The 15,128-nt window shown below is 44.3% G+C and overlaps 1 protein-coding gene across 1 annotated transcript in view; it reads left to right on the top strand.

Annotated features, from left to right (window-relative positions):
* The first annotated feature begins 14,783 nt into the window (after positions 1 to 14,783).
* The window catches only part of XKR5 (XK, Kell blood group complex subunit-related family, member 5), a 19,042-nt gene continuing 18,697 nt past the window's right edge, over positions 14,784 to 15,128 (top strand). The window contains 2 exon segments of the mRNA XM_010854083.1: positions 14,784 to 14,820; positions 14,823 to 14,852. Of these exon segments, the coding sequence (XP_010852385.1) occupies positions 14,796 to 14,820; positions 14,823 to 14,852 (55 nt within the window). The 5' untranslated portion in view covers positions 14,784 to 14,795.

The following is a 15,128-nucleotide window of genomic DNA, read 5'->3' as shown; positions in this document are numbered from 1 at the left end:
CTGTCTCCTCATGGAATCTGAGTCTGTCCCATGGCACTCATCCAACCGAATGGCAAGCTGTCAACCTCAATCTATTAGAAGTAATGGAGGCAAATTCTAGGAGTGACTTTAACCATTGTGTAGATAGGAAGTGATGGTAGTATCTGTAGTTGATGATGGTAGTGTCTGTGTTGGATGGTAGTATCTGTATCTGAACATTTGGAACCTGCCTAAAGGGCCGGACTCTGCTCTGCAGAAGGTCAGCAGTGCCTTGTCCTGAGATGAGACTCATGGACTCTGTGGAGTCTTTCACTGTAAATCATGGTGGGGGACCTTCCCATGGCTGTGCTTATTATGTTTTATTAGTGGTAGTTGCTCAGTCATATCTGACTCTTGCAACCCCATGGACTGTAGCCCACCAGGCTCCACTGTCCATGGGGATTCTCCAGGGAAGAATACTGGAGTGGGTTGCCATGCCCTCCTCCAAGGGATCTTCCTGATCGAGGTATCAAACCTGAGTCTCCTGTAGCAGGAAGATTCTTTACCCTCTGAGCCACCAGGGGTGTTACTATAAAGCTTTATTTAAATTTTTTCTATATTTATAGAATAAACAAGAAAAACTATACAATCATATCAAGAGATGTAGAAAGAGCATTTTGTGGCAGGCAGGCCCTGAACTCAGCCCTAGCAGGGCCTTCCTGTGCCCTAATGTCCCCACCTTCCCCTTTTTAATGATAATTTTTCCAGGATTGATATAATGTGTCTCAAAAATTTTATAAAATTTACCATAGAATAAAAAATTTTCTTTAAATTTTAATAAAGTTCTACCATATAAGACATGTTTTATGTGGTTTTTACCTCTATGTCTTGAAGAGGATCTAAATATTATTTTTACTCAAGATAGATTTTGTAATTGAGGGAAAGAGCTTCGGAAGACCTTATAAAAATGCAGAATCAGGCCGCTGCTCTGAGGTCATCAAATGAGCAGCAGGGTTTGAGAAGCACTGGAGGTGGTGGGCAGAGAACACCCACCTCACCGGCTGCCTCTCTTCTCCAGCAGGAAAAGACCCGAGTAGGTCCAAGAACAGCCACTGAGCCGCGTGGAGAGGACTTCCTTGGAAGAGCAAACTGTGCTCCTTCCTTCCTGCAGAGCAACGGTTGGGGGAATGTCCTCATTCTGCAGAGCCCTGCACCTCAGGGGAGGGGGCTGCTGGCTGAAGGCGCAAGGGGATGAAACTATCAGGGAGACGGCTGGCACGCTGGGGCCGTGCCCAGACCTCCCAAAACTTCTGAGACGGTCTTTCTCTGTGACCTGGGTCACAGCCTATTCCTTTTACGCCCTTGTCTCAGGATCTAAATCCTCCTCATTACATTCTTAGGTTCTCACAAAACAAAACATCGTCTGATCTTCAACTTTCTCATTTCAAAGGCTCTGAATGGGCCTGAGAAATGCTGTATTTTATGGGATCCTCTGAGCATCACAGGAGTAGAGAGGAGTCTGTCACAGAAGCCAGGTGAGATTGGAATTATTGGGATTGGGTGGGCTGATATTCTTGGGCCTGTGCCTCCAGGAGGACACAGGACACAGGACAATTTTAGTGAGATGGCACAGATCTGGGCTCCATCAGAACACGTGCTGTCAGCTGTGAGAAGATGGTCCTCCATCCGCCCAGGTGATGGCACACAGCTTTTTAGCCATACTTGCCCCAAAATATTTAGAGTAAGCAAAGAGGGGTTCAACAATTTCCTACTTTCAAAACAAAAATAATCATTTAAATAGCCCAGGGAAGAAAGATAACAAAAAAAAATGTGTAATGACAATATATTTCAAAAAATTGAAAAAGAATGAGATAACATGTTTTTAAAAACTTATTTGAATTTATATATCATTTCAAGCTGTGTGAAATAGAACTCATGACAAATGAAGAATGAGAAAGAATGTACATAGGCTGACATTATATAGACATTAGATGCATACAGCATCTTGAAGTTCTTTTCAAGGAATTCCTAAGCCCTTCATCCTCACTGACCACATTCTGGTCTCATGAAATCCCCGAGAAGAGCTCTATGTTAAGTCTCTGCCTCCTGAGGGAATGGACAAAAGACATGGAAAATGTGTTCTGAAGTCTTTAATGTGAAATAGCACATTCCCTCCTACTCTAGTCTGGAGTTTCCCATTAGTTTCCATCAAGGTTTCCTGGAGCCAGAATTTCCCAGATCAAGGCACAGATGGTTTTGTTTGTCCCAGAGGCCTGTGTCCATGTACAGCTGACACGAATCAACTCACTGTGTCCTCACACGGCCGTTCCTCTTGCTCAGACCCCTGGTGTCTTCTCGTGCTTCTAAGGGCACAGATGAGATTGGATTAGGGCCCCACCAGAAGGCCATCACTTTAATCTAATCCTGGCTCTCACTGCAGGCTCACCAGGTAAAGTCACCTTCTGATGCACTGAGTGTTCCCGCTTCAACATATGAACTTGGGGGGCAACACAAAGCTCATTATACATACTTGACAGAAAATATTAAACCACATAATATTTTCAGAAGAAAAATCATCTGTCAAAACCCTCAAGGAACAAAGGTGATTCCACTCCAGGGTACATATCTGAAGAAAAGGAAAGAACAGCAAAAGATACAATGCACTTTCCATATTTGCAGAATTATTACTTGTAAGAGCCAAGACAGGGATGCAACCTTAGTGTCCATCCACAGATGAATGGAGAAAGAAGACGTGGTATATATTAGAATGGAATACTACTCAGCAAAAAAGAAAAGAATGAAATTTGCCATTAGAAACAATAGGGATGAGCCTAGGCATACAGTGCTGAGTGAAATAAGTCAGAGAAAGACAAATACTGTATGCTATCACATATATGTTAATCTAAAAAAAAAAAAAAAGAACAGACACAGATTCACAGGTATACAATACAAACTGCTGCTGCTAAGTCACTTCAGTCATATCCAACTCTGTGCAACCCCATAGACGGCAGCCCACCAGGCTCCCCCGTCCCTGGGATTCTCCAGGCAAGAACACTGGAGTGGGTTGCCATTTCCTTCTCCAATGCATGAAACTGAAAAGTGAAAGTGAAGTCGCTTAGTCGTGTCTGACTCCTAGCGACCCCATGGACTGCAGCCCACCAGGCTCCTCCATCCATGGGATTTTCCAGGCAAGGGTACTGGAGTGGGGTGCCATCGCCTTCTCCAACAATACAAACTAGTGGTTACCATTGGGAGGGGGAGGTGGGAGGGGCAAGTTAGGGGTTAAGGATTAAGAGATACAAACTGCCATATATAAAATAAATACACTACAAGGATATATGGCACAACACAGGGAATACACACAATATTTTATAATAATTTCAAGAGGGGTATAATGTATAAAAAATACTGTATCACTAAGTTGTATATCTGAAACAAATATAATATTGTTCATCAACTATACTTTAAAAATTAAATGAAAATAAAATAAAGTATATACGTTTTGAGTCAAAACATACATTCTAATGTGCCAGGAGAAAATAGGAAAGAACACAAGTGTAGAAATAAATTCCCAAGCTTAGATGCAAGGCAATTCCTTTCGTTACAGTGGGAAGATGGCATAATTAATACATGACCCTACAAGAGTTGTTTAAATCTTGTGGTAGAAAGAGTCCACACTCAAAATTATCTATTTCATTTTGGAAACAGTCTGTACATAATCTGATGAATGTAAAGGAAAAGGATGAGTCCATGGAGACTGAATGGTAATGGCATAAGTTTAAAATATTCTTTTTAAAAATTTGAAGTACAGTGGATTTACCTTAATATACTAGTTTCAGGTGAAATATTCTTTAATGAATATGGGAGATGGAATTGAAATGCACAAGATAATAGGCTCACCAGGCATTGTATGAGGTATAAGCAAAATGTCCTCGGATACAGTGAAATACTGTGTCCCGTGGTTAAATTTTTTCCACTTGGGAACCAGGAATTTTAAGCTTAAAGAGCCATCTCCACATCCATAAGATTTCCACTCAAATATTTAAATCAGCTGTGCATACAATGGAAATAAAATTACTTATGATAGTTTACCGTGTAGGAACACTTGTATGGATTTTCCTACTAACCAAGAAGCAAAGTATAAAGTTGTCTTCCCATTTTCTTTACACAGTTAATAGATTTTTAACATGTTCTTGAAGGTACTGTGTTGTCAGTACTTTAAAAGTCATGCTCTGCCGCCCAGCAATAGATTTTATGCTGTCACCTCATTATTTATATTTCAAATGTTCATAGTTCTTCATCTTGCACTTCATTTTTAATTCCAAATTTCTCCCAGGGAACCCCAGCTTCATTTCCACGGAATCCCAGTGTGTCTGATGCCCTGTTTTTTGAAGACAGTACAGAGAATGCACTCAAAACTTTTTATGAATGAAGAAGAGAATGATGGATTTTCTCACTGTCCCTGGACAATGTCATTACATCTTTGCTCTTCCAACACTGGGTGTGGGTTACAATTTTGATTAATCTGGAAAATCCAGACTTTCAAACCGGTTCACTGACTGAAACCCTATCAAGCTCAGGATCTTGATAGGGTGGATCAGGTTGGGTTATAAACTGCTATTCAGGTTTAAAAGGAAGTCAAACAGACAGAGGGAGGCATTTGTTCAGAGAAGCTGAACCATTTAGGAGGTTGGAGGAAGAGGAATCAGTTGCTTGCTATGGAATCCTCAGAATCCATTTGGTTTGACCCGCTCCTCCAATTTAGGGTTTTGGTGAGTGCTCCAAACTGTGAGAAAGGACTGTGCTTCCTTCCTTTAATGTTATGTCTTATCTGTCTGTAGACACGTCATGGTCTCTGAATCGTACTGTGTCAACATTTTCTCTGCCACTCTCATTCCAACCTTTGACTGTTCACATCCCTTTTTTCAGCTCCAACATTTCTGTCTTGAATCTATTTATCCACCTAACCTAAGATCCTAATCTTGTGCTTTCAAATACAGTACCATGTGGCTTGAACATTTAAATTAATCCAATTAAATAGCTAAATTTCAGTCATTGGTACTGCCAGCCAGACTTCATCCCACGTGTGTGACACTTTCTGTATCACACAATGCAGATACAGTGTCCTTCGTCTTGAAAAGTTTTATTGGTCATTGATCTACATCTGATGTTTTTAAATATTTGTTTCTAAATATTTAGGTGATTATCTTCTAAGTTTTCATTTTCTGCTTCTCTGAATTAATTTCCTTTAATGGATTTCATCAGGTGATTTTCCTCACTTTATTTATGTGTCTTGAGATCTATTTTTATGTTGAAATAATTATCTCAAGATGGAATAAATCACTTGAAATACTTATTTTAATTCTTCCAAAAAATTAATATATATTAACTTCCTTTGATTCTTATGACATCTAAGCTGAACAAGCCAAAGTTGCCTAGGCTCCATCTTCTTTCTATTGTAGGCAGCCTGTTACATATGCCTGGGGTTTCCCTGGATATCATAGTAATTTACCTATTCCTATTATCAGTAGAAGAAATATTCTAAGAGTGAAAAAGAACACTTCACTTCACTTTCAAAATTGTCTTAAGTTGAATCGAAACCAAAGGCAATCCAGGGTCAAGTCTTGATTGGTTTTCCTGAACAGTCCCTCCCAGCTTGGGTTTCCCCAGGTTCTCTGCATACTCTAATCACTAATCCAGTCACTTTTCCTTGAGTGGATTTTGGGATTTGTGTTTTGCCCTGGACACTAGATTTCTCTCCACAGTGAGCAGAGGCATGGATCCAGGAATTCATTTCTGATAGGAAATGATCCCTAGGCTTTCATTTTGGTTTCAAAGGGAGGACCGGAGAGCAGAAGATTGAGAGCAAATATCTCCAGGGAGATTTCTGTTTCAAGATAGAGGGGATGTGGTGAGGGGATCAACTTTGGATATATGGAGAGGTTCCCCCCAAACTAAGCGATAAATACAAAGAGAGAAATAACAGGAGTTTCTTCTGATTATTGTTGTTAGAAGTCATCTTACAGAACCTATTGATCTTTGTTAGGCTAAAGGTATTTGATCACAAGACACAGACTGAGCAAAATTAAATGACAGCTGCTCCTTCCTCTAGTGTAACCCTGTCATATATTCAAGATTTTGGAACCTCTGGGTGTCCATTGTAAATTGGTAAGTAAAGCAATTTCCTTCTAAACCTCCGTATTTCTGACCATCCTCAAGCAGGAGGATTGAGACGGTCTGACAGTAACACTGTGACTCCTGGACTCCTGCTGCTTCCTGGTGCAGGGATGTTAAGGACGGGGTTGGCAGGGTGGGTGCTATGGTTCCTCCAAATGGAAGAAGTCCTCCATTTAACTCCATCCTAAAAGAGGTCCTAGGGTAATTGATATCCATATCCATGGAGGACAGAACTAACCTTAGGGCTGAGGGAGAACTGGAAGGCAGTGTGTTTCCAGAGGACTGCCAGGGCTGTTGCAGAAGCACTGTGGGCACATAAGGCAGGAGATGATCTGGGGGCTTCCAGAGTGCTTACCTACAGCAATAAACCACCATCCTCTCTGGCGAGAGTCAGGGTCCCTGATGGTGGGAATCAGGGAGGACACTGAGTGATTCTGGGTGCCATGGACTGATGAACACAAAGTCAACGCTTAGCACGTTCTTATTTGCAGACTCTGACTTTTTGTGTTAGCAACCGCAGCTCTAGCTCTTCACATGGGATCTGGGAGAGAAGAAGCTGCATAGTATTCCCTGGACGCACCACCGGTTTCCGAGTGCTGGGCTGGGGCTACACCCAGGTGAAGGTTGGGGCTTGAATTCAGGTGGGTCTGGAAGCACAGGACTGCGGTCTCATGGCTTCTTCTCCATCCTCAGGTTGGCCTGCCTAGTGCTTGATCGGCTGTGAGTGAGATCCCGAGAAAGGCTCCCGGTGACTGAGCTCAAGGATGGAGCCCCTGGTGAGTAGTGATGCTTCCTCCTGAAGCTGCACCCAGTCCCCATCCTTCCTCAGCTCAGCTGCCCACTCTGGACAGCGGTAGGGCTGCTCTGTCTAAACCAGAATATCCCTGATGTTTTAGGAATCAGTGACATTTGGAGATGTAGCCATCGACTTCACCCAGGAAGAGTGGAGCCTGCTAGACAAGTCCCAGAAAAACCTGTTTAGAAATGTGATGCTGGAAACTGTCACCCACCTGGTCTCTATAGGTGAGTCTGTCAACAGGGATGTGCCTGCACCTGTGTCCATTCTGTTCATTCACTCACTGAACAAGCTATCCTGTGTCCCATTCCAGCTGCTTCCTGATTCTCTGCTAGTTCTCATAACTATATAAAAGGAAGCTGTTCCTTTCCAGGTACTTTTTATTACCACATGGGTTATCTTGGCCAGGTTTCATATCTTTGTTGCTACTCAGTGTCAACATTCAGAACAGAGCTGAGGATTCAATGGATATTGTAATACATAAATAGTAGGACAAAGGATGAAATATTTTTTTAAATAATTCTTTTGTTCCTGTCACTGCATGAAGGCTTGAGACCAGAGTACATGTATATGTCATATTCATGTCTGTATATGACATAATTTTGATTCTTCCTGTAAGGTGAATCATTACTGGATCCTGTTTGACAGAAATATTCAGCCCACTGTAGAGTCTTTTGATCTTTCCCATTTGGAAAAGATTCTGTGGACTCTCTCTGAACTGGTGCACGGGCATCAGCCTTAGACAGCCTCACTGTTCTTGCTGCTGCTCTGGGTTTCCTCCTGGTCCATTGAAGGACCTTCACTGTTCTGTCTGGTAAAGATGTTGCTGCCTGCACTGACCTTCAATTATCTCTTTACTTTCCTCAGTACCTTACCTGTTTTGAGCACAGCAAAGAGTAATTAGCCTGGACTCAAAATCCACAGCTTTTTTTTTTTTTTTTTAATCAAACAGGCTATCAGATCAGCAAATCAGATGTGGTTTTCCAACTGGAACAAGGGAAAGAGTTGTGGACACAAGCAGCAGGAGGCCTCCGAGGTCAGAGTCCAGGTGAGCATCCTTGGAGATACCAAATGAAAGTGAAGTGAGGGACATATCCTAAAATGGAAGTGAGGACATTTGGGCATATTCCTCACATTGTTATCATCCTGTGCATCTATCACCACAATTCATATTACTTCCTTCCAGCCACTTGCTCTTCTTTCAGGGAAAAAGTGCTGTGGGCTTTCTGAACTTAAAACTTCTACATAGTGATTCTTGTCCTGATCCTCCCATTTAATGTTTTTTCCATCATAATAGACAATGACCATTTTATGGTCATTTTGGACCATTTTAAAGTCTTTATTGAATTTGTTAGAATATTTCTCCAGTTTTATGATTTGGTTTTTCAGTCACAAGACATGTGGGATCTCAGCTCCCCTATCAGGGATCAAGCCCACACTCCCTGCACTGGAAGGTGAAATCTTAACCCCTGCACCACCAGGGAAGCTCCTAGACAATTACCTTTAAAGTATTTCTGCTACCTCATGATCTCTTTGTTACATACAGTTTCTCCATCTAAGTACCAATTTTTGAAACACAGCCACATAGACCTTGGTATTTATCTATGTTTTTATTTCTCTAATGCCATTCTAAAATCTATACATTTTTTCCATTTCTGTAGGCAGTGAAAGTCTCTTTAGACAACAAGAAATGACATTAAGGCAAAGTGTCTACTGGAAGCACACATCCCCAGTAAGGACAATGGTACGTTTCATGGGTGAGAAGCCCAGGCAGCAACTGAATGACCTAGTGATGAGATAAGTTGGTAACTGAGCACAGTTTCCTGTATGTAAGTTGAAATTGAGCTTTTTCCAGGCAAATGTTTAGATATCTGAAACTAATTAATAAGATAGTATGAGCTCAAAACCATAACATAAGAAAAAAAAGTCAGTTGCTAAAACATTGCTCATCTTATAATCTTTAAAACACAATGAAATCTTCAAAATTAATCTGATATCTGGGGTCAGGAAACTAGAAAAGAGAATGTTTGTGCCTGCAGGGGAATAACACAACATGTGTTTGCAGCCAACACTGGAGACACTTTAACAGGAGACTATTATCGGCTGATGCTCTAGGGTGAATATGTAGACAATGAGTGTCTACCTGGACATGGGCAAACCAGTAACAGCCTCATATCTCCTCCCCTCAAAGCAGGTTTCTCACCCACAAGGGGATCCCGCTGAATGTGCTGATTTGGGAGATGAAGTTACTCCTACATCTTCACTTCAATATTCAATAGTTCCCTTCAGAAGCAAACATAATGTCAGCAAACAGCATGGAAAATCACTTAGTCAAGGGTCAGTCCTCAATGGACAGGGTCACATTCACACTAGACGTAAATCATGTGAATGTGCTCTGTGTGGGAAAGTTTTTAATAGATGCTCTAGCCTTAGCAGACATAAGATGATTCACACTGGAGAGAAACCATTCAAATGTCAACTGTGTGAGAAAGTCTTCAATCAAAGATTCTCCCTGAAAGTACATGAGAAAACTCACACAGGAGAGAAGCCCTATGAATGTCATCAGTGTGGAAAAGCCTTTAGCAGATGTGCTAGCCTCAGGAGACACAGCATGATTCACACTGGAGAGAAACCATTCAAATGTCATCTGTGTGGGAAAGTCTTCAATCAAAATTCCTCCTTGAAACAACATGAGAGAACTCACACAGGAGAGAAGAGATATGAATGTCATCAGTGCGGCAAAGCCTTTCTTCAAAGCTCTGGCCTTAGTTCACATAAGAAAGTCCACACTGGAGAGAAGCCACATGTATGTCTTGAGTGTGGGAAGGCCTTTACTCATAGTTCGGGGCTTCACGTGCACAAAAGAATCCACATTAAAGAGAAACCACATGTATGCTCTGTGTGTAGGAAGGCCTTCAATAAATATGCTAAGCTGAGGGAACATGAGAGAACCCACAGTGGAGAGAAGCCCTATGAATGTCAGCTCTGTGGAGAACACTTCACTCGTGCCTCTTCCCTCAGACGACACAAGGGAACCCAGCACAGGAGAGAAAACCAGTAGGACCCTCAGTAGATGTTCTGACCTGAGGTGACATAATCAATGTGGAGGTTCCTTCAGGCATTGTGCTATGCAGTCCAGACAGGCACTGCCTGTGGATGTGGATCCACACATGTGCTTTCTCTGTGACTAAGCCTTTAGTCATTAGCCTGACCTTGTGTAACTTAACAGAACTCACTCTACAAACACAATATGGGTGTTTCCAGCAACAGCCCCCAACTCTAAAGACCTTAGAGGACATGAGCAGAGGATAAGCAACCCCTTCTACTTCTTCGATAATTATTGATCTATGTGAACCAACTCCATGGAGAGAACCACGAAGACTGTGATAATTGTTGACAACCATTCAGTTGATGTGCACAAGAAACCCTGAAAAAAAATTAACACAAGAACAAAGATGAAGACTCTTGAAAGATACCAAAGTAGGTTGAGCAACACCAAGCATACTTTTAAATAATTCATCCTAGAGAAGTTATTTCATGGAAAGGTATGAGAAATTCTTTCTATCACACATGCTCAGTCCATAGAACACACTCTCAGGGTCATGACAGAAGGGAAGACTTCAGGGATCACTGTCATTTCTCAGTCAACATTAAATTCTCACACTGAGGATGCAGCAATCCTAAAATCAAAAGTGAATCTACAGCTAGATTTCATATCAGAAAAAAAAGATACTGTATGGGAGGGAGAATCCTATAAGAATCCTGTAACAGTCAGGCAGTTTGTGATTGGGGGAAATACCGCTTCATGAAAATGTGGTATCAAATGGAGAGTGAAGTGACCCAGCGACATGGAATGTAGGTTTTTGTAAAATTAAAGTCTGTCAAAAAAAAGTCATAGTGGAAAATATTCAAACAATAAAGTCTGTGGCTAAAGGAGCTTAGTGTTGCTGTCTGGTTTCCTTGGGCCCCTGCAAACACAGGGATGGGCTGGGGGGTGGCACTGGTGGTAAAGAACCCGGCTGCCAGGGCAGGTAGATGCCTGAGTCAGGAAGACCCCCTGGAGGAGGGCATCACAACCCACTCCAGTATTCTTGCCTGAAGAATCCCCATGGACAGAGGAACCTGGGGGGCTACAGTCCACAGGGTTGCACAGTCGGACATGACAGAAGAGACTTAGCACAGGGGTGCAGGTCTGCACTCTGCAAAAGTGGGCGGAGACTCAGCCCCACTCTTTGAGTCCCCTTTTCTCCATTGCTCTTTCCTCACAACTCAGATCCACTCATTCCAACATACCCCCCATCTACCCCTTCAGGCCCTGGTGGGTGACACAGCTCTAATCTTCAGCTCCACTGGCCAGGTTTCCCAGAATGTCACAACCTGCTCAGGCAAGGTCCTTGGGGAGCCTCAGAGACATCTGGTCCTATGTTATTTGAGGCCCTTAAACCTATGTCTGCAGATGGAAACCACCCGGGGCTCAAGAGACAGACATCTCTGCCCTCCAAGACCTCAGAAATCTCTGTTATTCTGTACCAAAGCCTCAGAACTGTGCCAAGTGGATGGAGGGTTCCTTCCATGATCATACTAATTTACTCAGCTAATTCCTGAATTATGCACACAGTTGTCTCACTAAACAGGACAAGCTCATGGAATAAATCTGCAGGAATATAAAATGTGTAAACTACCAGCCATCACACAAGCAGGTTTTTAAAATAATTAGCGCAAAAAAATAAATAAATAATTAGCGCAATGTACTTTTCCTCCCCAAAAAATGTTGTCACAAAGCAGATCTCCCCACCTTGTCTGTAGGACTGGAAAAGTTATCCTTTGACACATATCCATATCCTTTTCCTCACAAAAACCCTCCCATAGCTTCAGGGCTGAAGACATTCACTGTAGCTCCTGTTCAAACTGCTGCTGTCCCAGGAGAAGGACCCTCCTCCAAACCTCTAAATCATTGGATTCTTTTTTAACATATGAAACTAGGATACATATTTTATGCCTCCAATAATACTTAGGAATTCAGAGAAACATTCTTTTTTTCCAAAACTTGAAACACTGAGGAAAGTATGGAATACCACAATGATTCCTTTCCTCCCAATTCCAAATTCTGTAAGTGACTTCAATTTTCTATCTCTTTTCTAGAGGAGAGTCCTGCTCCCAATGTGAACACATTGACATACTCCTTTTGGAGAGGTTTCATTTTGGACAACCAGGAAAAGTAGGTTTTGAGGACTGGAAGCCAATAAAAGGGGAGGTAGTAGTGAGCCAAAGGGAGTGGGCCTTTTAACAAGGCGGTTTTGGTGAAAATGAAGCTGAACGTATGGCAACCCAGATCTTAAACCTGCTCCCTTGTATTGATATAGAGGGAAAGTGAAAGTGAAGGTCACTCAGTCCTGTCCAACTCTTGTGACCCCACAGACCAAACAGTCCATGGAGTTCTCCAGACCAGAATACTGGAGTAGGTAGCCTTTCCCTTCTCCAGGGGATCTTCCCAACCCAGGGATTGAAGCCAGGTCTCCCACACTGCAGGGGATTCTTTACCAGCTGAGCCACAAGGGACGCTCTGAGGGAAGCGTCACCAAAGGTTTACAGGGGGTTTGAAAATCTGTATCACAGAACTGAGACTCTGAAATGGGGACAGACCTAGAAGATCAGAATTCAAAATTCTGATGGGAAATCCAGAAATGCATTGAAAAGTGAGTGGAAAACTAGGAGGGAAGCCTCTTGGGATAAATAAACGTTGCTGTTCAGTTGCTAAGTCATGTCCAACTGTTTGGACCCTCCTGGACTGTACCCCACCAGGCTCCTCTGTCCTTCGGGATTTTCAGGCAAGAATACTGGAGTGGGTTGCCATTTCCTTCTCCAGAGGATCTTCCACACCCGGGACTGAATCAGAGTCTGCTGTGTCTCCTGCACTGCAAGCATATTCTTTACCACTGAGCCATCAGGGAAGCCAAATACACTACCTTCAATAAAAAAAAGCATTTTTTTTAAGAACTGCATCCAAACCATAGGGAAGAATCAAAGATGTCTGACTCTGCAGTTTTATTTTGGTAAATGAAAAAATAACTGTTTTGTAGCTTCACTTGATTTAGAGGGTCACCCCCCTCTATTTTTTTCCCTTCAAAATATAAAGTCCTTCAGCTGGTGCATTTTCTACTGTAGGGCTTTTGTAGGGAAGGAGCGGGTACTCTATCTCATTAAATCAGCGGGTCAGCACAGCAAGGTCCTTTGGAAGTGGCAAGTCCTTGAGTTAGGGAGGCACGTGGAAAACTCTCCCAAATAAAAAAGAGGAATGTGTGTGTCTGTTACTCAGTCATGTCCGACTCTGCGACCCCATGGACTATAGCCTGCAGGCTCCTCTGTCCATGGGATTCTCCAGGCAAGAATACCGGAGTGGGTTGCCATTTCCTTCTCTAGGGGATCTTCCCAACCCAGGGATCAAACCTGGGTCTCCCACACTGCAGGCAGATTCTTTACCATCTGAGCTACTAGGGAAGCCCAAAAAGGAGGAATAGTTTGGCTAACTGCCTACTTTGAAAGTTAAAGGGCCCACCTGCATCATCAGCATCACCATGCCTAAATATCACTTCTTCCTTAAACTACACCCCAGTTAGATAGATAAGACACACACACAGATAGATGTCTTGGTGAGACAGGCCTGGGACTGGGACACTTTGCTGCGGTGCTGGAATGCTTTCACCCTACAAAATCCAAAGAAACTGTAGGAGACTAAAAATAACTGTGTGCATGTGCAGTTGGGGCGAATTCTTCAACCCAAAAGACACACAAAGACAAAAATAAACTCAGCAGTCATTTCTGAAGAGCCAGGAGCAAAAACTGAGTGTAAGAACAAAAGTAGGGCACTGAGCGCCCTCTGCACTCAACACCACAAAAAGGTGGGCAAACCACCTAAGCCACGCCTCCAGCCTGAGCCCACTCCAACCCTCACCCCAAATAAGGAAGAAGTTCCCTGCTCCAACCCTAACCCTTCTGGGAACTGGCAAGGGAACTATTGCTTCACACACACACACACACACACACACACACACACACACACACAAGGGAACTATTGCTACACACACACACACACACACACACACACACATTCTGGGAGCTAGCAAGGGAACTATTGCTTCTCTCTCTCTCTCTCTCACACGCACACACATTCTTCGGCCAGAGCAGGAGCCCCAGTAAAGCCTCGCCTGAAACTCTCCTCTGCCCTCTACTCAATTTCTGCAGATTGCAGAAGGCCAAGACTGGTCGTACCACGTGGGGGAAGGTGTCTCCAAAGAGCAGTTTCACTTCTAGCACGTGTGAATCTTGATTAACCGTCAAGTCCATGTGGGGGAAAAAAAAACTGTGCGGTCAGAGATCGTGATGGATTTAAGAGTGAGAAACGGGGAAAATGCCAGCTTTCATGCCCTCCAGGGTTTCGAAAAGACTCCTTAACGGTTCCAAGTCAGCTCCTCCCACAGACGCCCGTGTGCTGTCAGACTAGTGGTTCACCAGACTGCCGCTCAGCGGCTCGAGGCGGGGGCCGGTTTCCGCGGCCCTAACACTCACCGAGTCCTGTCCCAGGGCCGCTCACAGGGCTGGGGGACCGCTGCTGCGCACATCCAGAGGCCGGGCGTAATCGGTGCTTCACCTGACTTAGCAACCAGACCACTCAAGCTCTGTTCCCTCCCTCCACCCCGTCTAGTTACCCGGGAAAAACCCGAGGGAAACCCGGGAAAAAACGTTGAGCCGAAGAGCCCAGCCCAAACGCAACCTGCAGTGGGGTCTCCGGCCGGAAACCTCCCCGTCCCGGGTCGGCCGGAGGGGAAGGGGCGGGGGCGCAGGAGGCGGGCGGGCGGCGCGGAGGATGCACGCGGGGGTTCTGGGCCTGTCCGCCTGCTGCTGGCGGCCGAGCAGAGCGCGCGTGAGTGCGGGGCAGGCCATGCTCGCCCCTCGACCCACCCTGACGCCCGGGGACCCTCACCCCCGCCCCGCCACGGCGGCGCCCTGCACCCCAGCACTGCGCGCCAGTGCTAGCCCTGGGCACTCCGCACCCCAGCCCAGCCCCTCGGGGATCTCCGCGAACGCGTGACCCTCCCGGGGAGGCGTAAATCCCCCGGAGGATGCACGGACCCCTGCCCCGCTGCACGCACGGTCCTCCGGGTGCCTGAGACCTCTCCCTTGCGGATGCACAATCCTC

Source organism: Bison bison, unplaced genomic scaffold (genome assembly GCF_000754665.1).
Source record: "Bison bison bison isolate TAMUID 2011002044 unplaced genomic scaffold, Bison_UMD1.0 scf7180017864336, whole genome shotgun sequence".
Lineage (NCBI taxonomy): Eukaryota > Metazoa > Chordata > Mammalia > Artiodactyla > Bovidae > Bison > Bison bison.
The sequence above is the reverse complement of the archived record's forward strand: the minus strand, read 5'-3'. Positions and strand labels throughout refer to the sequence as shown.